This window comes from Dromiciops gliroides, chromosome 1 (assembly GCF_019393635.1).
Source record: "Dromiciops gliroides isolate mDroGli1 chromosome 1, mDroGli1.pri, whole genome shotgun sequence".
Classification (NCBI taxonomy): Eukaryota; Metazoa; Chordata; class Mammalia; order Microbiotheria; family Microbiotheriidae; genus Dromiciops; species Dromiciops gliroides.
Window position 1 is genome coordinate 46,661,356 of NC_057861.1, and position 24,288 is coordinate 46,685,643.

At 47.3% G+C, this 24,288-nt stretch overlaps 1 protein-coding gene across 1 annotated transcript; it reads right to left on the reverse strand.

Moving 5' to 3' along the window:
- Positions 1-12,544: 12,544 nt before the first annotated feature.
- On the reverse strand, positions 12,545-24,039 carry ANGPTL4 (angiopoietin like 4). Its single transcript, XM_043979693.1, has 7 exons — positions 23,048-24,039; positions 22,537-22,647; positions 22,223-22,340; positions 19,144-19,257; positions 16,514-16,609; positions 15,557-15,832; positions 12,545-13,381 (listed from the first exon to the last, which is right to left on the reverse strand). Exons 1-7 carry the CDS (start codon positions 23,552-23,554, stop codon positions 13,203-13,205), a joined length of 1,401 nt encoding a protein of 466 aa, XP_043835628.1. The 5' UTR covers positions 23,555-24,039; the 3' UTR covers positions 12,545-13,202.
- Positions 24,040-24,288: the final 249 nt, after the last annotated feature.

Consider the following 24,288-nt stretch of genomic DNA (forward strand, 5'->3'; position numbering starts at 1 on the left):
GATAGGTAAAGGTCCCTAATACCATGCTCTTTGGCTCTCTCTAGCACACAGTAGACCCTCCCTTGACATTTCTGTCTCCCAATAAACCCTAGGGGCTCTCTTTACATTACTGAGGCCCAGATTTCCCTTTCTATTTAACACCATAGCTAAAAGTCATTTACTCCTTCCTGTTTTGGTCCTAATTTTCTATTTTTCCTGCCTAACCCATTCTGTTCTAAAGAAGAAAAAAAATCAGGGGCCTACCAACTCAGCCAGATGGAAAGCCAGAGGAAATGGCAGAGAAAACACAGGCAGGAATATGTATAGTCTACACTACTCATATACAGAAGTAACAGAATAAGCAAGAATAGTTTTGAAATTTGGGTCTGGGAGACAGTGCTATATGGTCATCTCAAGGATAAAAGAATTGAAGACAGATGATTTCAGAAAAATGGGAGAGTTTAGCAGACGTCCTTCATTTACACTGTTGCTGATCATTAAAGAAAACTGGTAGTTAAAGCTTGGGGGGGAGGGGGAGGCAGACCACAACGTATCCCAAATCATCCAAGACAGAATTAGTTATAAGAATAGGAGACTGATGTATGGAGCTCTGTGGTCACAAGGATTTTATGGATTACTCATGAGACCTTCTGAACTGATGGACACAAGACAGTCTAGTCCAATCCCCTTTCAGTGACCTGGTTTGTGGCCTTCAGTAAGTTTCTTGGCTTCCCTCAGCCTAAGTCTCTTCTCCTGAAAACAGAATACTCTATCTCTCAAGCTCTTGTGGACAGCCAATGAGGTAATCCATGTTCCTGGTATCGTTAAACAGGGGAAAGAGAGGATCAGTACATCCTGGGCTGATGAGCCACCTGAGAGTTGTGAGGAGAGCAAGCTGAATCCAGAAGACCGTGATCTGCACTGATTTGTACCAACTGGACTGTTTTTACACTATTTACTGGTATAGGGCACCAAAACACCCCAGGTCTCTTTCAGGAGAGCAGAGGATGAGACAGCTATCCATGCTCCAGGTATGGGCTTGAGATAGAAATGATCCTATCTTTTGTCCTAAAAGCTTAAGGACCACTCCCCATCCCCCAGTTCTTTCTGGGCCATCAGACAAGGGCATCAAAAAGAAGTTGAGTCAACACTGTGGTCCACCAAATACTTTGGAACATCTATTAGCCTTATATAAACCAACCAACACAATGGAGTCATATTCCTGACATCCTTATTGTCAATCAGGATTTGCTACTCCCCAAAACCACAACCAAAAAACCAAGTACTGTATTTACTTGAGAACTTCTTAGGGATAAGGTGAAGGGGCCGTTGAAACCATAAGAATAAAGATGAACATTTTTGCGAGGCTTTCCAGTTTGCAAAGTGTTTTACATCCATCATCTCCCGGAAGTGTTTAGTGTGGAAAAAAAGAAGACCTAAGGGAACCATGAAGATGGAGGGCTATCATGAAAGTCAGAGTGATTAACTTGTTCTGCTGATGCAGAGGAACATGAAGCAGAAAGCCTTTACACAATCAGCAAAAGAAAGGACAATAATACTGGAAGATTTCAGAACTTTGTTCATTGTCTGATCACGAAATGTGAAACCTACTTCCCGTTTATGGGCAAAAAGGTGGCAGGCAATAGGTACAAAACAAAGACTACACTGCCAGACCCCAGCAGTGAGGTGATTGGCTTGACTTGATTGCTCTTACTTGTCACAAGGGAGTGTTCTCTTGGGAGGAGGGACAGCATTGGCAGTCACAGTGATTTTTTTCAAAAAGCATTAATAAAACAGGGTTTTTTTTTTCTTTTTTCTTTTTCTTTTTTTTTAGTGAGGCAATTGGAGTTAAGTGACTTGCCCAGGGCCACACAGCTAGTAAGTGTTAAGTGTCTGAGGCTGGATTTGAACTCAGGTCCTCCTCAGGTCCTAGTTGCCCCAATAAAACAGTTTTAAAAAAAAAGACTTGGCCGGCTACATCTCAGAGAGCAAAACTAGGAAAAATGGGTGCAAGTCGTATAGGCAGATTCAGGTTTATGGGAAGGAAAAATTTACCTAAAAATTAGAGCTTTCCCAAATAGGAATAGGCTGCCTTGGAGGTAGTGAGTTTTCCTTCTCTAGAGGTCTTCAAACACAGCTTAGAAGACCACCTGACCTGTCAGGTTGGTGCAGAGCAAATTCTGGTATGAGCCCCTCCAGCTCAAAAAATTCTGTGATTGTTCTGCTGCACTTCTGCATGTGTAGGGAAGGTGGGGAGGATTAGAAACCAGATGACTAGCCTATATGGTATCCCTCAAGACCTGTTCTGGAAGTGTGGCTTCATAGGCAGATCAATATGACCTCCCCTGAAGCTCTTAGCCTTCCTGTCTGGGTTAAAAAAAATTTAAAAATAAAACCCACCGGCTACCAAGACAACATTTTCCATCCAGTCTTTCACATTAGAGATGGATACAAGTCAGACCTGTCAGTCTGTCAAGAGACCTTTCTGATATTAACTTATTGTTTGAACTTAGGCAATAACTTTACCATTCTAAGCCTCATCATCTATAAAATGAAATGGTCAGATTGATTAAGGAACCTCCCTTAAACCTTCAAAGATTGGGGTTCCCTGATCAACTAAGCTTATCCTTCCCAGCCTGGTATCACTGCAGATGTGATAAAAGAGCCCCTTCTGGATCTTCATCTGAAGCACTGGTTGAAATGTTAAACAAGGCAGGGACAAGGACAGCAATCTGTGCCCCTCCACTAGGCCCCCAGGCCATCATGCAAATTGCCAAATGCTTTGCTGATACTTAGTTTATTCCATTCAAAGATAGGTCAGTGAAAGATCAAACAAAGCTGGAAAGTTACCAGGTCTGCGCTAAAGGCACCTTCCTGTTCTGTCCCTTCTGCTACACCCCATGCTCCATATCCTTGTGAACACACTTCTCCCACCTCTAGAGCATGTTCTGCTGCTACTTTGTCTCTACTCTGGCACTTTCCTTGGCCTTACTGCCAGAGGCTTCTGGAACCTTGGGGCCCTATCAATTCTGGAGCCAGGCTTTGGGTGAACAGTGGTAATCTGCAACTGGGCAGCTAGAGGAAGGCTGGTACATAAGCCACGTCCAATGCTAAGACTGAAGCCTAGCCTCTTCTAAACATTACATTTGTCAATTGTAAGACAAACAATCCTTGTATTGGGGATAAGAATGCCCCATTAAGGTCCTGAGTACCACAGCCTCTTTTCAAATAGGTCTGAGGCCCCACTGGTCAGAAAGCCAATCTCTACTGGAAAGGCTGCTGTTTTGGGGTCATGTAGGCAATAATGGTTAGAAAAAAACAAACCTCCTAGTAATTTAGAAAGAACTGTGTTTTCCCAGATGCCTAATATTCTCAGTGATCTCTACCAAGATGTGCCACATCTGTATTGGGTATTAACAGTGCTCTTGGTGGGCAGCTAGGTGGCACAGTGGATTAAAGCACTGGCCCTGGATTCTGGAGGACCTGAGTTCAAACTTGACCTCGGACACTTGACACGTACTAGCTGTGTGACCCTGGACAAGTCACTTAACCCCACTGCCCCGCAAAAAACCCAAACAAACCAAACAGTGCTCCTGTCTGCATCTGGGGCCATAGAACAAGCGATATTTCCTAAACTGCTGAAAGAGCAATGAGGCCAGGAATGGTTCTTCTCTTCTGGGTCTTAGCAGAGAAAACCTGTCTAAGTAAGGGCCCTGGGCAGCCACATCACACTGCCCAGGGAAAAGAAACTGCCCTGGCCTGGCTGCTGAATGTTGCAAGGGCAATGAAGGAACAGATATTTAAGGGCTTAGGGGTGTGGGGAAAGGGTGCTATCTGCTGGAGAAAAGATTCAGATAAGCCAGGAGAAGCTGGAAATATGCGATGGCCTCCTCCTTCCCTCGAGTGATTCAAGTGGCTTGGCTCAAGGCTCGGCTCCAACCCTACCTTCTTCAAGGAGCCTTTCCCATGCCTCCCCCCCAACTCCCCTCTATGATTATATCTAATTTAGCCTACATATATTTTGTATGTATGTAGCCATTTGCATGTAGTCTCTCCCATCTGTTCAAATGTGACCTCGCTAAAGGGAAGGACACTGATTTTTTTCATTTTTCTGTAAACACTTAATAAATACTTGTCGACTCAATTCTCTTAAATTCTCTAACAAGGGAGCAGAAGCAGGCAGTTGTGGCAGCTGCCTTGACCCCAACCCTTCTCTTACTAGGCAGTCATCACACATTTGTTGAATTAAACTAATGAAAATGATCAAAGAATTGTAAAGCACTTAGTTCAGTGTCTAGCACACGATATGTGCTATATAAATGTTAGTTAGGGTTATTATCAATAAACTGACTTGGACATGCTAGAGGTGTGAGAGAAAGGGAGGAGATAAGGACACTTTCTTAGACATTTCTTTTTAATGCTAGAACATTTTACTTTCTAGGGCAGGAACATACATGCTTTGTGAATAAGTGTCCCCCACTGAAATCCCTTCCTCCTCTGCTGCTTCCAAAGGTGACCATGGGTTCTCTCAAAGGTTATGCCAGCAAAGAAGGAGCTGAGAAGGCTTCCCAACAGATGAGCCCCAGATGTCTGTCATCTGAGGACTGCTTTCACCTGTGTGCAGGTGGGTCAGCAGAGAGGGCTGGCCAACAGGTTGAGGAAAATTTTCTACCACAGTAACTCACAAAGACTAACTTCTAAAGTAGGGAAAGATTGCAAATCTCTGACATGGACATATCTACCCTCCCCACCCTCCAAACCCTGAAGCGTGGAAGAAGTGCCATCAACCAAATTAGAGGGATGGCTCCAAGGAGGCTGAACCAGACCTACTCCCTACAATCCCTCTCTGGGGCACTGGGAACTTCACACAGCCACACAATCCCCAAAGTTTCTCTTTGGAGACATACTTGTCTTCCTTAGCTTTTTTTCCACCAACTTCAGTTTGTGACAATATTCTTATTGGATCAGGTCTTGCGTGGTAGCCATCCAGTGTTATCTAGCCTTCCTTCCATAATGTCTTTTTTTTTTTGGGCGGGGCAATGGGGGTTAAGTGACTTGCCCAGGCTCACACAGCTAGTAAGTGTCAAGTGTCTGAGGCTAGACCTGAACTCAGGTCCTCCTGAATCCAGGGATAGTGCTTTACTCCACTGCACCACCTAGCTGCCTCCATAATCTCTTTTTTTTTTAAATTTTTTTTTAGTGAGGCAATTGGGGTTAAGTGACTTGCCCAGGGTCACACAGCTAGTGAGTGTTAAGTGTCTGAGGCTGGATTTGAACTCAGGTACTCCTGACTCCAGGGCCAGTGCTCTATCCTCTGCGCCACCTAGCTGCCCCTCATAATCTCTTTTTAAAAACTCTAAGTGAGCTGACCTAATTCTACCTTCAACAATATCAGAATGACTATAGACAGCAAGTCCCCGTCCCCATCTCTGTCCCTATCCCTGTCCCCATCCCTGTGCCCTTCCCCCTCATCAGAGCTGGTTTTTCTCTGGGTGTTTGTTCCTAAGAGCTTCCCATTGCTCCTGGGATAACTACCCCTATGGAATTTTGGCTCATGGGATCTTATGTATCCTCCCTCTGAACTCTTTGAAATATGCTCACCTAAGTTCTAGGATGCCTCTCTCCACTCCTTTGCAGAGAGAGGGAGTCTACAGGAGTGGAAGGGTAAATATGATGTCAGATTTTTTTCCTCTTCCTTGTTATAAGACAAGGTTCCCTGGGACAGGCACAGGGGAAAATCTAAGCAGTGTAAATAACAAAAGATATTTTTAAATTCCCAAAATTTAGAGTGTAGGTCAGACTAACTCCAGCTTTCAGCTCCTTCTCTTCCACAAAGATCCAGCAATCACTTCCTTCCCCTGCCCAAAAGAAAATTTCCATCATTTATACAACTAGGTTCTTTCCTGTTAGTGAGAATCAGACCCAGAATAAATTTTTGTCCTTGTTGGTTCTTTTGCTTTTCTGAAGGATGAAACTAACATCAAGACCAGCCAATAAATTATTAGTTGCTCTCCTTTTAAGAGAGACACTACAGTCAACGTCCAGATAAAAATTTCCCCTCCGATTCCTGAATTTGCTCATATGAATATATCTTTTATAATACTACTACTCCACACACCTTTTAACCTATCTTCTATCTTTAAAATAAAGTATACCCTTGTAGAGTTATATTCCAATCACGTCTGATCCCAACAAATAAGTGAGACTTAGGAGGTCGAAATCTGACTCCTGATGTTAAGATCTTTTGGCAAAAGATGAGCATCTTCAAACCTTACTCAAGAATCTGCATAAACGTATGAATATCTAAAAACCAGTCCCCACCTAAAGCCTCAAGCAGATCTGTTTCCCCACCTGTAAAACTCTTCAGGGTGCTCACAGTTCTACCATTTTAAAGCTTTAATATAAATCTGCATGAGAGTACTTCACATAGCTTCTCTCTGAAGAGGTAAAATCATATTCATATTTTCAATGGAGAAGGTAGAGCTGCAATTTGAAAATCTTGCCAAAAGACTCCACAACCTCAGCCCTGCTAAACCTGTCTAGACTATCCTTGTCCACACTGATCACCCTCTTGGGAATCCCTGGCTTCGTTTAAGACACAGCTCAGGTGCCCAGTACTCCCTGCACAAAACTCTTCCTAATTCTCCCAGATATTTAATGCTTTTTTCTTTGTAATATTCTCTCCCTTTTGAAATTTGCATTAAAGTTTACTTTGTATTATTTTATATTTACTTATCTACAGACATATTGCATTCCCTGCCGCCCCCCCCCCCATAGATTAGAAGTTCTTGGAGGGTAGGAATGGTTTTGTTTGTTCTTTTTTGGGGGGTGGGGGTGGGGCAGTAAGGGTTCAGTGATATGCCCAGGGTCACACAGCTAGTAAGTGTCAAGGGTCTGAGGTCACATTTGAACTCAGGTCCTTCTGAATCCAGGTCCAGTGCTCTATTCACTGCACCACCTAGCTGCCCCCCCCCCCCCGTTTGTTCTTTTAAAATGTTTTTTGATCATCATAGCTCCAGCACTCTGCACCATACTTAGAACACATAGGCACCTCCTAAATGCCTTTTGAATTGAAATTTGATTGCACTGTCAATATCACACAGTATATCTGCATTTACAAATTATTATCTTCAATCAATCAAGAAATGAATTTTAAATAATCTACCAAGACACACCTATCAGATATAAAGGGGGCAGTCTGGCTCTAACCCTCTTGGTCATCCTTGATGCCGCCACCACCACCGCCACAACCACCCCCAACCCCCCCAGCCCCACTGCAATATCCACTCCATTGCCAAAACTTCTCATTACTACCTCACAATGTCTTACCCGTCAGCCCCCCTTCTTTACTTACAAAGTCACAGCCTTATTTCAAGTCTTTATCCCCTCTCACCTGGCCCATTCCAGTAGCTTTCGACCTGGCCCCTCTGCCTCAAGTTCCTCCCCACTCTGGTATATCCTCCACTCTCCTTGGCATTTCTATCTGTTCACAAGCTGGCCCCTTCCTATATGCACTGTCTTCTTATACTTTACTCCATTCCAAGCATCCTACACTCCAGCTACACTAGTCTATTTGCAGTTAATTAAACATAACTCCCTGTCCCTTTCTACTAGCTATCAGCCATGCCCAGAATGCTCTATCCTCTCACTTGTGCCTCTTAGTTACCAGGGCTCCCTCCAATAGGCAGCTCAAATCCTGCCACCTTCTGCAGGTCTTTCCTGGTCCCCTCAACTGCCAGTGTCTTTCCCTCCTAGTACCTACCATCTAGTCTGCAAATACCTTGGACATGCCTCTGTTATACACACATTGAATCTACCATTAGAATACCCTTCAAGGGCAGGGCCTGCTTTTGCCTTTCTTTGTTATCCTTTAGCGACTGGGACACAGCAAGTGCTTAGAAAATGCTTGTTGGACTGCTCTCTTGACTAAAAGGTGCACTACACTGTTTTTTATCCCTGATGGCTGTCCCTGACATAAAGAATATACTCTTTTTTATTGGTGGGGGGGGAAGAGGGCAGAAGACTTAAATAACTGGGATCCATGAAAGCCAAGGGAAACACAGAAGGTTGAAGGGGTGGAGTGTAGACCCCCTACGGCAGGGAAGAGCACTCTTTGGACATGGGCTCAAATAAACACCAGATACCTGAAATCAGTGCTGAGCAAGGTAGGGCTGGTTTTGTAGCAGCTCATATACAGGCTGTTTCAGAAGTCTTAGTGCAGTTTTAAATGATTAAAGCTTAATAACTTTTGGACATCCTGTATACTAAATGCATGGCAACATATTTTGAGTTACTACAGTAGAAAAACCTAGAAGAGTGATCAATTCTTTTTAAAAACTTATTTCTAAGTCATTTTACTAAGAACATTTGGGGGCAATCATATTAATTTTTTTCTATGATGTTTCACTTTAACTCTGGCACTTACAGGTTACTTTAAAAGATTCTTATAAATAAATGGTTTAAAAAGTATTTAATAACTGACATTTCAGTACTATGAGACAGAAGGATTTCCTGAACAATGCTTTTCAAGTCATCTGTGAAAAAATGAGTCCTTAATCAAGAGAGTGCTGGAAAACTAAAGTGAGGATGGGTTGGAGGGCAGAGAAATTATTACTAAAGCAAAGGAGCAGAGTCTGGGAGGATCTGTAGTCCAGGTAGAGAGAGCATGGTGAACAAGGCCTCGGAACAAGCTGAGAAAAGGAAATCGCATCCTGGATTTAACTTGAAAAGTCTCAGATGAAAGCGAAACCAGGGAACAACCTCCAATCCTTTTTTCTCTCTCCGTAGTTCATTCAAGTCTCTGTTGTCCTTTCTCCATCTCTCTCCCTTCCCCCCTGCAACTCCCTTGCCTCTTTCCCTTCATTCTCTAATTTTTCTCCCCCCCCCCATCCAGGATATGCTCCCTATTCCCTCCCCTCAACACCTCCTGGTCCCCCCAATATCTCCTCCCTATTCCCTTTCTCCCTTACTTCTTTCTGGGTCCTTAAGAGTCTTCTCCAATGGCCCCCAACCCACCATGCCTTCCCTATTTGTTTTTCGTCCTCCTTCGCCTGCCCAGCGCTTAGCACAATGTCTTTCCCCTAGCAGGGGCTTAGCTGGCCCAGGAAGCCAGGCTGGAGAAGACAGCAGCTCGGAGTCAAGTCACCAAGATGTGCCCGAATTCAGCCCCGGTCTGGTCTCCGGAGAGTCTCCCTAGTCAGCTTCCCACAGTCGCTCTCCTGAACATCTCGCATAGCTTTGCCCTCTCCCTGGTCTTCTCTCCTCCTTCCTCCTTCTCGGGTCCTAGGAGCCCCCCTCCCAGGGTCCCACCAACCCATCCGACCCCTACCCACACTATCTCTGCTCACGGGTCCCCGCCCCCTTTCTTCCCAGGCTCCTTCCTGGGTGCCAGGTTCATCACTAAGGTTCCCAGCCAGGTGTCCGAACCAGGTGACGTGCCCCGCTCCCCCCCCCCCCACGTCTCCTTTTCAGAAGAGAGCAGCCCCCTCCCCACTAAGCACACCCCACCCCTCCCCCACCTTCCAGCCGGGGCCCCGCAACCCCTTGCTCAGTAACACCGAGAGCTCTGTGCAGAAGCCTCCTCCGGGCCCGCCACCCTGCGTCGACCCTCCTTCGGCCTCGGCCCCGGTCCAGGCCGCGGCTCCGGTTCCGCCGCCCCCCGCCGGGGCCCGCGGAGGTCCCTTTCCAGTGGGGCCGAGCGCGACGCCGGGATTGAAGCCCCGGGCGCTGCCGGGACTGCACTCTCCGAAGGGCTCGCCCTCTCACTCAGCCCTTCCCCCCTCAGTCCCGGGTACCTTTGAACAGGTAGTCGTACTCGTCGTCCCGGGTCCCCATTGTCTCGGCTCTTCCGGCGGGATCGGGCCCGTCTCCGCAGACCCACCACAAACACCCGACTGGGGGGGCGGAGCCCGGCCGGCCGCCGAACGACAGTTCCGCAGGCCTATCGGCCGCGGGGCGGGGGCACAACTGACACCGGACTTAGCCTATCAGAACTAGCGACTAGTGTGGGACCAACCCACTCCTTCCACCTACCGCGGGCCTGAAACCGACGGAAGAGGAGAGGAGGGGCTTCCTGAAGTGACAGCGTTGTTAACCTATAGGAGATGGGCACAAGAGACGGGAGACAGATTCGAGGAACGGAAGAAAACTGATGGTCCGCTCAGCCAATGAAAGGCAAGAGAGAGGAAAGCTTACGAGAGAAAAGGGGCGTAGGCCACGGGGAAGGGCTGGGACTGGAAGGGGAGGAGCCTGGAAATGGGAAATGACCTATTGGGCCTGAGAATTGAGACGAGTCAACGTCGGCGTGATGTCACGCGCAAGGCACAGGCCCTTCCTCTAGGAGTAATTTGACGTCACTAATTCAGGGAGACAAAAAGGGCTAATCTGAGGGGTCCCCCCCATTGCAGACCACCACCTCTGAGTCGCTGTGGTCACCGTGACACTGACCACCCCTGCAGGGTCCATCCATCACCCTGCTGCGGTCAACACACCTCAGAGTCCCACTGGCCACCATCCTGATGGCCCCCTCCTAGCCCGCTGCATCACCTCCCTGCCGAACGTCATTTCAGAGACATACTGGTTACCCCGCTGCTCGACATCGCCCCAGAAATCCACCAGCCATGTTGTCCAATACCCCCAGAGACCTACTGGTCACCCGGCCTATCACCCTGCTGTTGACCATCACCCCAGAAACTCCACTTCTCACTGCCAACTCAGACAAATCACCAGACACTCTGAAGCTGACCCTCATCTCCTATACTTGCCTGGTCACCCCCCCTGCTGACTACCACCTCTCCTGTCCACCCAGTTACTGCTTCACATAGACGTCCCCCCGCCCCCAGCCTTACTGCCACCTCCCATAATTGCCTGGCCCATCCTGATGCTCCCCACCTCAAACCCACTGCTTCACCCAGCCCCTGACACTATCTTGGCTGGTTATGCCCCTCTACCATGCTTTAGACCTTACACACCTACCTGCCAAGTATATTAGGTTGTGGGGGGGGTACGACCTGGTTAAGTGTCTGGGGGGACAGAGAGGTGTCACAAAGACCAAGCATGTATGTAGTATATAACAAAAATACAAATTAGATGATAGAAGCAGAGGGCTAAATTTGAAGTAAGAAGACCTATTGCAGTCATTTACTGTGACCTCCAGCAAGCCACTTGTCTTTTTGCTCTCTGTAAAATGGGGGAAGGGGAGGGTTTGGACCTCAGAGGTCTTGTCCAACTTTAAGTCTCTGACCCTGTTACTATCAGAGACCTGCCAAGTCACCATTTACCACTAACACAGACAGGCCACTTTTTTTTTTTTTTTAGTGAGGCAATTGGGGTTAAGTGACTTGCCCAGGGTCACACAGCTAGTAAGTGATAAGTGTCTGAGGCCGGATTTGAACTCAGGTCCTCCTGACTCCAGGGCCGGCGCTCTATCCACTTCACCACCTAGCTGCCCCTCAGGCCACTCTTAAACTTGGCACAGGCGGCTAGGTGGTTCAGTAGATAGAGGGCCAGACCTGGAACATGGAAGATCTGAGTTCAAATCTAGCCTGACTGATGAGCTGTGTGACCCTGGGCAAGCCACTTAACCTGCCTGCTTCAGTTTCCTCACTTAAAAATGGGAGATAATAATAGTACCTACTTCCCAAGGTTGTCACGAGGACAAAATGAGATATTTGTAAAGCATCTTTCAAACCTTAAAGCTGTGTTAGCCATTATTATTGCTTGCCTAAAATTTCCTTTAAGTCTCCTACCTCTCAGGAACCACAGAAAGAGGAATCAGATAAGCAATGTCCTCTCAGGTAGGTCCATCTTACCCAAGATCTAGTCTCTGCCTATGCCACCTGTTTGGTTGAGAGCCTAGATCCCAGGCCTTTAGATAGATAGACTAGTACACCCCAAAGGAGATTAAAGAGGAGGACTGACCTTCCTTCCTTCCTCAGATCAGTGGGTGTGAAGTAGTGGGCAGCAGGGTCACCAGACAAGTGTGGAAGGTGATAGGAAGGAGGGGTGGATACAGGGAGGACAGGCTGAACTTGCCTTATGGTGTTTTCTGGAGACTGAGGTGACTGTAGCTAAATTCACACTGGTTAACGTGGGTTATCTTTTCCTCCCTTGATTCTCTTTCAGTTGTTAACCTGCATCCTGTAGTGAGTCCTCACATATAAAACCTAGCACAGTGCCTGCCACACATTTATCAAGGCTGGTTGATTGATTTCCCAAAAGCTGAAACGCATCCAAAGAATAAAAGGAAACAAATGGATGCCAAGCCAAGCTATATGAGGACGGGTTGAAGAACCTGGGAATATTTTGACTGGAGAAGATGTGGGGTATATGTGTGAAAAGATGTATTCAAATCATTCTGCATGGCCTTCCATAGGAGGCAAATTTCATCTTGATATAAAGAACCTCCTCACTAGCAGAGATGTGCAGAAAAAGGCCTCTGTGGGATGAAGTGGTGAATTCTCCATCCCTGAACATCTCCAGGGAAGAACTAGGTGAAGGCTTCTGTAGATTGTATTAGTGATTCCTGTTTAGGTTGAATGAACTGATGGCCTTTCCAATCCTGAGGTTCTTTCATTCTTTTTATTACAAACACATCTGAGGAGGCCTGGTAATCCCAGCCAGACCCCACAAACCCATAGATAATAAATCCTTTTACAAGGCAGTTATTTACAAATTACCCTGACCCCTCAGTAGACCTCAGGGCTGGGCTTTGAAATGGAGACACTCTAGGGTCACCATCCTAGATCCCCCATTTCTTGGTCCCATCATCCCAGTCCAGTCAATATGACTGAAGACAGCTAGGCAAAACTCCTAGTCAGCCATGAGCCCTCAACTTGGGCTTCTTCCCCACTAGTCCCCAGGGTCAGAGAACCCAGCCCCTCCCTTTCACTTATATATAGAACTCTTCTGTGTAACAGGATAGATGAGGAGCACTGTTGGTACCATAGGTTTACCCTTAAGAGGGCAATGGATTAAAAAAGGGGAAGAAAGGAGTAAACAGTGTCTCTTCAAGATGGAAGGGCTAGATTCCAAGGTTTGGCCTGGTTCCTCTCTTATTCCTTATACCTTTTTCAGTCCTGACCCTGGCCCAGGCATATGTCCAGGGAGCCTGTTATCACCACGGGTATTCAGAAAGGGAAGAATGAGAGAGTTCTCTTTTTGCATTTATGTTGAGTCTTTGGCCCACTGAGCTATGGTTTCTTTCTGTTAGCTCTTCAATGAGGCTAGGAGGTAGCACTTTCTGTGGGCTGGATTAGCATGGTGGTGGCCTGTAGAGGGTAGTAGCGTCCCCGCCAAGTCTTCCAGAAGATGCCCTGCTTCCTCTGGTGCCGCTGCCGGGGAAGGGAGTGAAAATACTTTCCATTGAGGTTGGAATGGCCACAAGTACTGAACCACCAGCCCCCTGAAAGAAATGAAAACAGGACAGCAGGGTCAGGAATTGTGTAGGGAAAGTGGAGAAACAAGGGCACAGGTCTGCTGTAGAGGGCTAGGTAAAGGGCTGTGGGATTGGAGTCAGAACCTGAGGTAGGCAACATGGTATAATAAAAAAAAAATCTGACTCAAAAAGTGCTAGACTGGAAGTCAGGTGCCTTGGGTTCTAATCCCTGTTCTCCAAGTGACCTTGAGCCTCTCTATGGTCCTCAATTTCATCATCTGAAAGTAAGGGTCATGGAAAAGTAGAAAGAACTCCAGATCTAGTGCTACATTCAAATCCTGGTTTTGTTCCTTATTGCCTGGATTACCTTGGGGAAAGTCTCAACATCTTTAAGCCTGTTTCTTCAACTGGAAAATGATGGGATTTGGAGTAGATGATAGGGTTAGAGCTAGAAAGGTAGAGATCATTTAGTTTAACCCCCTCATTTTACAGATGAGGAAATAGGGGCCCAGAGAAGTTATGTAGTTTTCCGAAGGTTGCACAGGAAGTAAGAGGCAGAGTCAAGATTTGAACTCAGGTCCTCTGATTTCAAATCCAGTGTTCTTTCCATTGTCCAGGCCAGGATGACCACCAAACTCTTTTACAGTTCTAATGATCAGTGGTCAAGCTTTGTGGCACAGTGGAACTAGCCCCGGATCTGGAGTCTGAGGGCTGAGGCTCAAACCCAGCTCTGCTACTTATTAGTTTTTTTGATCTTAAGCAAGTCAGATCACTTCTTTTGGCTTTAGTTTCCCCATCTGCAAAATGAGGGGTTGGACTAAATGACCTTCAAAGTCCCTTCTAATTTTAACTCCATGGTCCCATGATAAAGAGAATGCAGAGTTTTCAATCTGTATGTTGAAAGTCACCTTTTTAGTTATAAATGTGAGTTGAATTGATTTTATTTTTGATGAAATTATTCAATGTATAGAAAGCAGAACTTGAAGTTAGGAAGATCTGTATCACAAACTGTTTGCCTCAGTTTCCTTATTTATAAAATGGGAATAAAAATAGTACCTCCCCTCCAGGGTTCTGTGAGAATGAAAAGTGTTGGGGCAGCTAGATGGCGCAGTGGATAAAGCACTGGCCTTAGATTCAGGAGAACCTGAGTTCAAATTCGGTCTCGAGACACTTGACACTTACTAGCTGTGTGACCCTGGGCAAGTCACTTAACCCTCCTTGTCCCACAAAAAGAAAAAAAAAGGAGAATGAAAAGTGCTTTACAAACCTCAAAGTGCTATATAACTGCTAGCTATCATCATCATCATTATGACGTTATTATATGTATGAACATGATAGGGGAGGGGGGAATTCTGTTTCTATATCTTCCCCTACCCACCAAATCAATTGATATAGTCTAAATTGAGATCACAGGTGATGAGTGCACAGAGTGCCAGGCCTGGAGTCAGAAAGACTCATCTTTCTGAGATCAAATCTGGCCTCAGACACTTCCTTGCTGTGCGACTCTGAGCAAGTCACTTCACTCTGTTTGCCTCAGTTTCCTCATCTGTAAAATGAGCTGGAGAAGGAACAGACAAATCACTCCAGTATCTCTGCCAAGAAAATCTCAAGTAGGGTCACAAAGAGTCAGACATGACGGAAATAACTAAGCAACAGCACTTATACACACACACACACACACACACACACACACACACACACACACACACACACACACACGGGGTTAGAGTTTGAGGTTGAAACTCCAGTTTGATTACAGATGGGTGATAAAGGATGGGTTTGAAGCCATGTAGGGTTAGTGGTTTGTTTATAGTTGGGGGCTGAGTATGGTTTCATGGCTTTAAAGGGGGGAGAAAAGGTCACAGAGCTGGATGTGGGATTTTGTTTAAGGTTAGAGGGAATTCTAAATACAGGATTTTGGCTAAAGACTTGCTATTAGAATTGAGATTATAATTCGGGATAGGTTGGAAGCTCAGACATGGGCCATATTTGGGGCATGGAGAAAAGCCGGGGATTTGTGGATAGGACAATGAACACTGCTTGAGTGCCTCCTGTGTATAAAATTCTGCTTTGGGCACTGCAGTCGAGAGCCAGGAATGCATTATTATAAAAGCTATTTGAGGCTGGGTTTAGAAAATAGGGTTGGAGTAAGGGAGAGAATTGAGATTGAAATTAGGTTTAGTTTGGAGACTTCCTGCTTACCGGAGAGGTTCTTGGCACAGTTCAGGTCTGTCCTGAGGTCATGATCACGGTCCCAAGTAGAGAAGGGTAATGAGAGTCCATCCTCTGTGGCTGGGCCCAGCTCTCCGGCCACTGGCCCAGTGAGTTTCAGGCTGTAGGCCGTGTCCTCTCCTCCCAAGTGGAAGGGGATTTGGACAGACTGGGCGTTGCCCTCCCAATCTAATAGCTGTACAGCAAGGCGACTTCCTCGGTCTCCAGTGATGTGATGTACCTTCTCCAGACCCAGCCAAAACTCCCCTGAATTCAGAAACAACCAGTCAGCACAGGGGCAAAACCAAGGAATACACATGGGTAGGGACAGTTAGTTCCTTGGCTCTGAGCCATTATCAGGCCCAGAGTGGATGGAGAGAGGGTAGAAAAATGTATAGGAAAAAGGGACAAACACCAAGAAGCTTCTTGGACCCCTGTCAGAAAAGGCCTAGCCTAACATTGAGTGTTTTCCTGGTACTTCCTGGTGTAATGATTGGAATGACGCCACCTGCCGGAGACTTACTGTAGAAGAGATCTGCCCATGAAGCGAAGGTCTTTGAGGGCAAGACCAGGAGTCTTTCTTTGGCATCAGGAAGTGATGAAGGCTAGTGGGAAGAGGAAGGAAGAGACTGGCGCTGGGTCTCACGCTCTTTTCTTGAGGACTTCCGGCAGAGAAGGGAGCTAGAAATGCGCTTTCCCTTTAATAGATAGGAATCTAGGCCTTTCTCTGTCTCTTTATCAAATTCTTATTCTCCTTAATAAATGCTTAAAAGTCTAACTCTTGCTAAAGCTTATAATTTATTGGCGACCACTCATTAGATATTTTAGACAGACTAGCTAGAATTTTAGCCCTTAACACTGGCTTTATAGACCTCCCCATTTCCCCCTGCCCTCGAATTTGGTGATTTATTCCCTTGGGTCTCAATTTCATCCCCTGGAAATACCTACCATTAGGGTCTCCGAAGCCTGACTTGTAGGCCTCCCAGGGTTGATGAAAGTCCACTGATCCATTCAGGCGTCTCTGAATTACTGTCCAGCCACCTTCTGCCAAAAGAAAGCCTGGTTACTAGGATTTATCTACATAACAAAGAACAGCAAAACCATAGCTAGCCCAGGAAACTCCAAACTTCCCAAAGGCCTCCACCAGAAGTCATAAGACCATAGGATGTGGGTGTTGGAAAGAACCTTAGAGACTAGGCTTAAAGACCTTCATTTTACAGATGAGAAAAATGAGGCCAAGTGGTAGTTAGTGATTGACCAAGGCAGTGTACAGAATAAATGGCAGCACCAGATTCAACCCTCTGTCTCCCAACTTCAAATCTGGGGCCTTTCCTACTCCATTTTATAGTTTTCGAGGCTCATTACACTTTATTGTCAAAGTATTTTCCCAAAGCATAGGTCTCGCTCCTCCTGTACTTAGTAAACTCCAGGGGTTCCCTATTACCACGAAGATAAAATAAAATCTCCTCTATCAGGCACTGAGAGCTCATCAGAACCTGGCCCCTTCCTATCTTTCCAGTCTTCTTTTTTTTTGTTTTTGTTTTTTTGCAGGGCAATGGGGGTTAAGTGACTTGCTCAGAGTCACACAGCTAGTAAGTGTCAAGTGTCTGAGGCCGGATTTGAACTCAGGTACTCCTGAATCCAGGGCCGGTGCTTTATCCACTGCACCACCTAGCTGCCCCCCTACAGATTCTTCTTCATAACACACTCTATAGCATAGACATACTGGCCTATCAGCTGACCCTTACATGTGGCACTCATCTCCTTTCTAGGGCCTTTGCACTGGTTTTACCCTATGTCTGACACACTCTCCTTCATCACCTTTGACTTTTGGAATCCCTGGCTTCCTAGGCTACCCAATGCTGACAATCAAATGATTCAAAGTGTAGAATTGGACATGGCCAATGTGGGAATTTGTTTTGCTGAGCTATGCATATTTGTTACAATCAGGAGAGTCAACTCCTATTTATTAACTGCCTGCTGTGTGTCAAGCACAGCACAAAGTGCTAGGGAATAAAAAGAAAGGAAAGAGGGGCAGCTAGGTGATGCAGTGGATAGAGCACTGGCCCTGGATTCAGGAATACCTGAGTTCAAATCCAGTCTCAGACACTTGAAACTTACTAGCTGTGTGACCCTGGGCAAGTCACTTAACCCCCATTGCCCCGCAAAAAAAAAAAAAGAGAGAGAGAGAGAGAGAGGCAACATGCAGATAACTATGAACAAAATATATATATAGATACATACACATATATACATACATGTACACACATATACATACATACAATAAGCACTAAGGCAGGGAGAGAGTAAGTTAGGGATGCCCCTCAAAAAGAAAAGGGTCATTGAAATCTTTTAAAAAAGATGAACAGAGGGAGCAGCTAGGTGGCACAGTGGATAGAGCACCGGCCCTGGAGTCAGGAGGACCTGAGTTTAAATACAGCTTCAGACACTTCCTAGCTCTGTGACCTTGGGCAAGTAATTTAACCCTGTTGTCTCAAAAAATACAACCATAAAACCAAAGAACAGAAAGAAGGCCAGAAGGAAACACAAACCAGCAGGACAGCTTTGAAAGTTACATGTTAAATTTATTATATACTTAAAAGTAAAAGTAAACTGTACAAAATGGAAATTCTCAGAATCATGTCCAATCCTCCCTTTTCCATCCTCCTATGTGCAACACCCTGATATGGAAATGCTTATTTTATTTGATGTTGAAGTTCAGAATGAAAAAAAATTCAAATCCTTGTCTAATGAAAGCTTTTCCTATCCGCTCTAACAGCTAATGCTTTCCCTCTATTGTTACCTTGTGTCTATTTTTTATGTATCATTTATTTGTATCTCATGCCTATACACACACACACACACACACACACACACACACGTTGTCTTCCCCATTAAAATCTAAACTCCTTGAGGGCCCAGGCTTTCATTTTTTAGGCTTTATACCTCTAGAATCAAGCGTAGGGGTAGTGCAGTAAGAAATGATTACTGATTGATAGAGGGGGGATATAGCAGAACAGATACAGCCTCAAAGACCTGTCCCGTCCTAGAAAGTTTTTGGTTTTTTTCTGGAAGCTGAGACTTTCCAGCTCTATTAGACAGTACAGACCACAGAAACTGAGAAGTTTAACAGATGGGGCCTAGGGCTCTCCAGACATACTCTAGAGAGTTAAGCAATAAGAAAAAAGTCAGTTTCTGAAATCCTTCAAGCTAGTCGATTGCCATCTTAAATCCTTAGTCACTGCTCCCTTCCAATCAGGCTACAGGGATGTTACTCCTTTTCCCCCTCCTTGGTAAGATTTCTCTGAGCTTCAAAATGAAGTCATTGGGACAATAGACTTCATCTTGTTAAGGGACCAAAGCAGGCTGAGTGGAAGTGAGACCTTTTCTCCTGAGGGGCATTAGAATGTGACCTCCTCAAGGGTAAGGACCACATCTTTCCCTACCTAGGTATCCTCAGCTCTTAGCCCTGTGCCTAGCACAAAGTAAACACTTAAAATGCTTGTTGAGTGACTGTCAAGGCCCCTCCCTTGCTATAGACCCCTCCACCCCAATAAACTCCCCTCACCACTTCATACCTGGTGTCATCTTACAGTTCACCAGAAAAGGTGAAGAGCCTTGGGGCTGAATTTGGAAGAGTCCACTCTGGCGTTCTCCACCCAGAAAGAGTTGATGGCAATCCTGGGGCAGCTCTGTAAGAGAGAGAAAGAGAGACACGGACAGTTAGGTGGAAATTACAAAAAAGCGTGGCAGTTGGTCCTCAATCTACTCCCTAGGCAATCAGGCATGTCTACAGAGGAAATATGTGCATGTGCGTATGTGTACATATACACACATGTGTATATAAACACATAGACATCTACATATATCTTTCCCAAGGGGAAATAGGTTGGGGGTTAACTCCAAAACTGAAGGATGGCTTCTTGCCTGGGTCATAATTAGGTCTTCCCACTCTTGACTCAGCTGAGGGCGATAAGCCCTGGATCTCTGCCTTCCCTCTTCTCCCCCAACTACACACATATTCTTTGTCTGGAGATGTGTGCAGAAGGGCAGGGTCAGAGATTTTTTATTCTTTCCTAGGGCCCCTTTACCCAACTAAGGAGTGATTCATATCAGAGCTTTTCCAGACAGGAGGGTTTAATGTGGGAGAGAGAACATGAGAGCCCCAGGGCCTGAAGTGTGTGATGTGTGTATGCAGGTGGGTGTAAAGACAAACTTGTCCAACTTCACGATTTTTCCTGCACTGTCCTGGATCTGGGCCCCATCAATTCCCCTAACTCCCTAAGGGTAAGGGTGACCCTATTGAAACCCTCCCCACCCCCTTCTGGGGTTGGGGCTTGTTTTTTCTCCCATGTCTCTCAGTAGGGCCCCAATAGGGTGAAGGTAGCTAGGCAATGAGGGAATGTTAGAGGGAAAGACCCTGGAAAGACAGAATCAGGCAGGCCCTGGGAGTAGGGGAAAGGTCAGGAGGGGGGGTGGAACTGGAAGGGCTGAAGTTATAGAAGGACAGTGTCTAGAGGCAAAGGAAGAATGTTTAGGAGAGAGTGATAGGAGGACATTTCCTGGCGGTTCCCCTTTCCCCTACTTTCCTCTCTTCCAATCCCAGTGGCTCACAGCCAAACTCCCAATCTGGCCTTGATTACAACCAGAATGTTTGTCTCCAACAAGCTCTGAACTTTCCCCTACTTGGCGCCTACTCTAGGAGAAACAGGACCCTGTCTCCCCAGGCTCTCCCTGTTTCCCCCTCTCTCCCCCCACCATTCCTTCTTTTCCTGCTCCCCTAAGTAGACTAAGTAGCCTGGGCCACTCAATTCTCCTTAAGAGAGCCACCCCCTCCTCCAGCCCCAGCTCTGACTGATAGATTCTTCCCAAGAACCCTACCTAGTAGGTAGGGGCCACTCAGTTCCCCCAGCCAGAAAATCTTGGGGCAGAGGAAGCCTGAGACCCTGGGAATAGTAGTTTAGCTCTGCCTCCTCAGTCTACCAGCACCCTTGGCCCCAGTAGGCCAGGATAGGGATGGGAAAACCAACAGGTGACAACCAGGCCAGAAGGAAGTCACCAAGAATTGTTCCAGGCTAAGAAGGGAGAGAAGCAACTTTCTCCTAATTGGATGTCAGCCTTGAGACATATGTGTATTATATATGTGTAAGATATAGAATAAATGTATCAATGAAGAAAAATACATGAGAGAAGGAAGATGCCATTTGTAATGCCTGGCTCTAAGGGGTGTGTGTGTGTGTAAGATTGTGCTGAGAAGCCTGAGGAGGCTTCCATCATCTTCCACAGTTTAAGTGGCATCTCTTCCCTTATATCTCTTATTTATCTCTTTCCTGTCCACCTGGGAGCTCATGCTGAATGAATCTTCCTAGGATATGATCATATCACTCAAAACCCACAGTGGTTCCCCATTGCCTTTTTTTTTTTTTTTGGCAGGGCAGTGAGAGTTAAGTGACTTGCCAACGGTCACACAGCTAATAAGCGTCAAGTGTCTGAGGCCAGATTTGAACTCAGGTCCTCCTGAATCCAGGGCCACTGCTTTATCCACTGTGCCACCTAGCTGCCCCAAAAAAACTTTTTTTTTTTTGGTGAGGCAATTGGAGTTAAGTGACTTGCCCAAGGTCACACAGCTGGTAAGTGTTAAATGTCTGAGGCTGGATTTGAACTCAGGTACTCCTAACTCCAGGGCCGGTGCTCTATCCACTGTGACATCTAGCTGCCCTTCCCCATTGCCTTTTAGATCAAACCTCAATTTAGCATGACCTTCAATAGGTTTCACCAAACCTTCCTCACATTATTCCCCTCTACAACAGTCTTATACTCCAGCCAGGCTGTTATAATCTGGGCAGGGTGGTCATTTCTCCTTGACTTTCCCTGAGCCTCAAGTGAATACCCATAGCATTTCACTTGGTCCATTTGGGTGGTCTGAAACACTCCCATTGACTTCTCCCCCTTGATCTATGCGTATCACTTCCTTTAAGGCCTCATCCAAAACAACCTCCCTGATTAACCAACCAGTTTACTGATCACTTCTTGTCTTGTATTCAACAAAAGTCTATGTGGTTGGAATCACAGATGTGATCCTTCCTCTTGTTCCCTGGCTGTTCTATATGTATCTCTGCTCTATAAGACACTCAAATAGGCCTTATTTCCCTCAAAGTGTGACCCTGGACACACAATGAGATGTGGAGTTCCTACTGGGGCTGACTATACTTTATTAGAAGAAAGGTAGAGCCTTAGTTTCTTCTCTCCCTGATTGGCAGGAAGGGCTGGGAACAGCTGTTTAGGTGGAATAGGAACAGGAGCGGGTTTTCAGTGGGGGTATCCTGTAGACCCTAGGCAGCATGGGAGGTGGGTGATTTCTAAGACTACTCTAGGTTAGCAAGGTTTCCCCTGGGGCTGGCTGAAGGTAAGTACAGAAGCTCATGAAGTCCTTTTGGGTCGGGGATCCTCTCCATCTTCACTGCTTTCACCTTGGGTGAGGGTAGCCAGGCTCTGCCTAAGGCAATTCAGAGTCCTGGCTGAATTATACCCATTGCTGGCTGTCACCTAAATTCTGACATTCTTTCCTAACCAGTGCAAAGGGAAAAGCCACTGGCAGGATGTAGAGGCATATGTATGTGTAAAAGGGAGAAACTGAGGCTGGGGCCCAGGACTTACTAGGCTTGTCACTATTGTTGGGGACTGGTCGAATGTGTCGAGCCATCTTTGGGGTGTTCTTCTTTCCCATAGGTCTTTGTGGTATCTGCCCCAGCTGTAAAGGAGCCAGGCCCTGGAGCTGCAGACAAAAGAGAAAAGGTAACCGGTAGGTCCAGGATGAGGAGAAATGAATCAAGGAGAGAGGGAAGGTGGCTCAGAGTCGGTTTGGGAAATTGCAGTTCCTAGTTCTGAGCAGCAGAAGCTGAAAGGCCTCTGAGGGCTGCCTCCAACTCTACCTGGTCCCTACCTTAGGTCTAGTCCAATCAGGAGCGTACCTTGCTCTGCAATGTTTGAATCTTCAAGTTCTGCTTTTCCAGGTGCTGTTGTTGCTGGGCCACCTTCTGAAACAATTCTTCAATTCTGCTGTTCTGAGCCCGAAGCTGGGTCTGGTGTGAAGGAAAAGGAAAGAGGCTCATGGGGTCAGTTGGAGGGAGCTGGTGTCATGGCTAGGGAAATCTCTCTCGGGCGTGACCTGAGGGCAGATGGAACTCCTGGCCAGGGTGGATTGAAGGAGCAAGGCAGAAATAACTGTAGGAGAGCAGCCCGATTGCGAGGGGTGGGGGAGCCCAGGAGCCAGGGAGAGCAGATGGGAGTAGATGGAGAAAGTGTTGAAGAAGTGAAAGGGGAACCTGAGATTTAGAACTGGAAAAGAGTCTAAGAGAAAACACAAGCAGGCTAAAATAAAGTGCCCGAAGGACCTTGGGAGCGTGTCTAAAGCCTCAGACAAAGACAGGCGAAGAGAATACTGAAGGAGCGTCCCTCACCTGCAGGGGACCCGTCTCTCACCTGCAGGCTGCGCACAGCTCTCCAGGCGGCGCCCCCAGTGCTGGTCTCTAGTCCCTGGCCATCCTTCCCGTCCAGCTGCTGGAGTTCGGTCTCCAGTTGGGCCGCCCGTGACGGCTCCGCGCGGCTGGCAGTGCCTTGGGCGCTCCCGTCCACGGGGCTCCCGTCGGGGCTCTGCAGCTGGGCAGGGTCCTCGGAGCTGTGACGCGCGCGGCGCAGAGGGTCCTCGCAAGCTGGCTCGCGAGCTTGGAGACGGCGGTAGATGTCGTTCACCTGGCCCTGCGTCCGCTCCACGTGCTCCCGAAGCCCGTGTCCGAGCTGCAGGAGCCCGTGAGCGATCACGTTCACCTCGTCCCACGAGGCATACTTGGCATCGGGCCCGGCGCGGGGCATTCGGAGCTCGGGGGCCCCCGGGCTGCCCTCGTCGCGGCTGGCAGCGGCGGCGCCCAGCAGCCCCGCCGTGGCGGCGCAGAGCACTAGCGCAGCTCCGGTACTCGGGGCGCAGCGCATCTTTCTATTCTCGGAGGGTGGCCTGGGCGCCGTAGCCGAGACGAAGGCTCTCTAGGGATCCGGCTCTCCTGTCCTCTCAGGTGCGCCAAGTCCGATCCTCTATTGCAGCTGTCCACTCAATGAAGGAGCCCCACTTTATGAGCTGTAGACAGGCCCTAGGGGATGGGGGGTGTGTCCTGCAGCGGGGCGGGGCTCAGGTTTCCAGCTTCAAAGGGACCCGGCCGAAGTCCCCCCTCCCTCGCCCAATACCCTCCTTCTTGGAGAGTGTGAGGGATTCGCAGCTCCTCCCCTTAGCTGAGATGTGGGGACTCCTGGCTGTACCCCAGACCTCCTAGGAAGGCCAGGGCAACCAGGGAGCTAACGTTCCTCCTCCCCTCGAAGAAGTGCCTCCCCCCAGGGTGGAGATGCTTGGCATCGCCCTCCTCCTCCAGCCCGGACTCAAATACCAGAGCTCTTTTCCCTCCCTTCCCCCTGCCCCCCACCTGGGCTGGCTCCTTCCTCCTAGCTTGAGAGGCAGATGTGCAGTCCTGGCAGCCCAGCTTAGTGGGGGAAAGGTCACAGCTGTCTGAGCCAGACGTCAGCCACTGGGAGGGCCTACCCCCATCCTCACAGTCCTCACTTGGAAGCAGCTGACTAGGGAAGTTTGAGGGAAGGACCAAAGGGGCTCGGGCTGGGGTGGGGCTGAGTCAGCCCTAGCCTACGTGCCCCAGACCCTGTACCAGAACCAAAGGCCA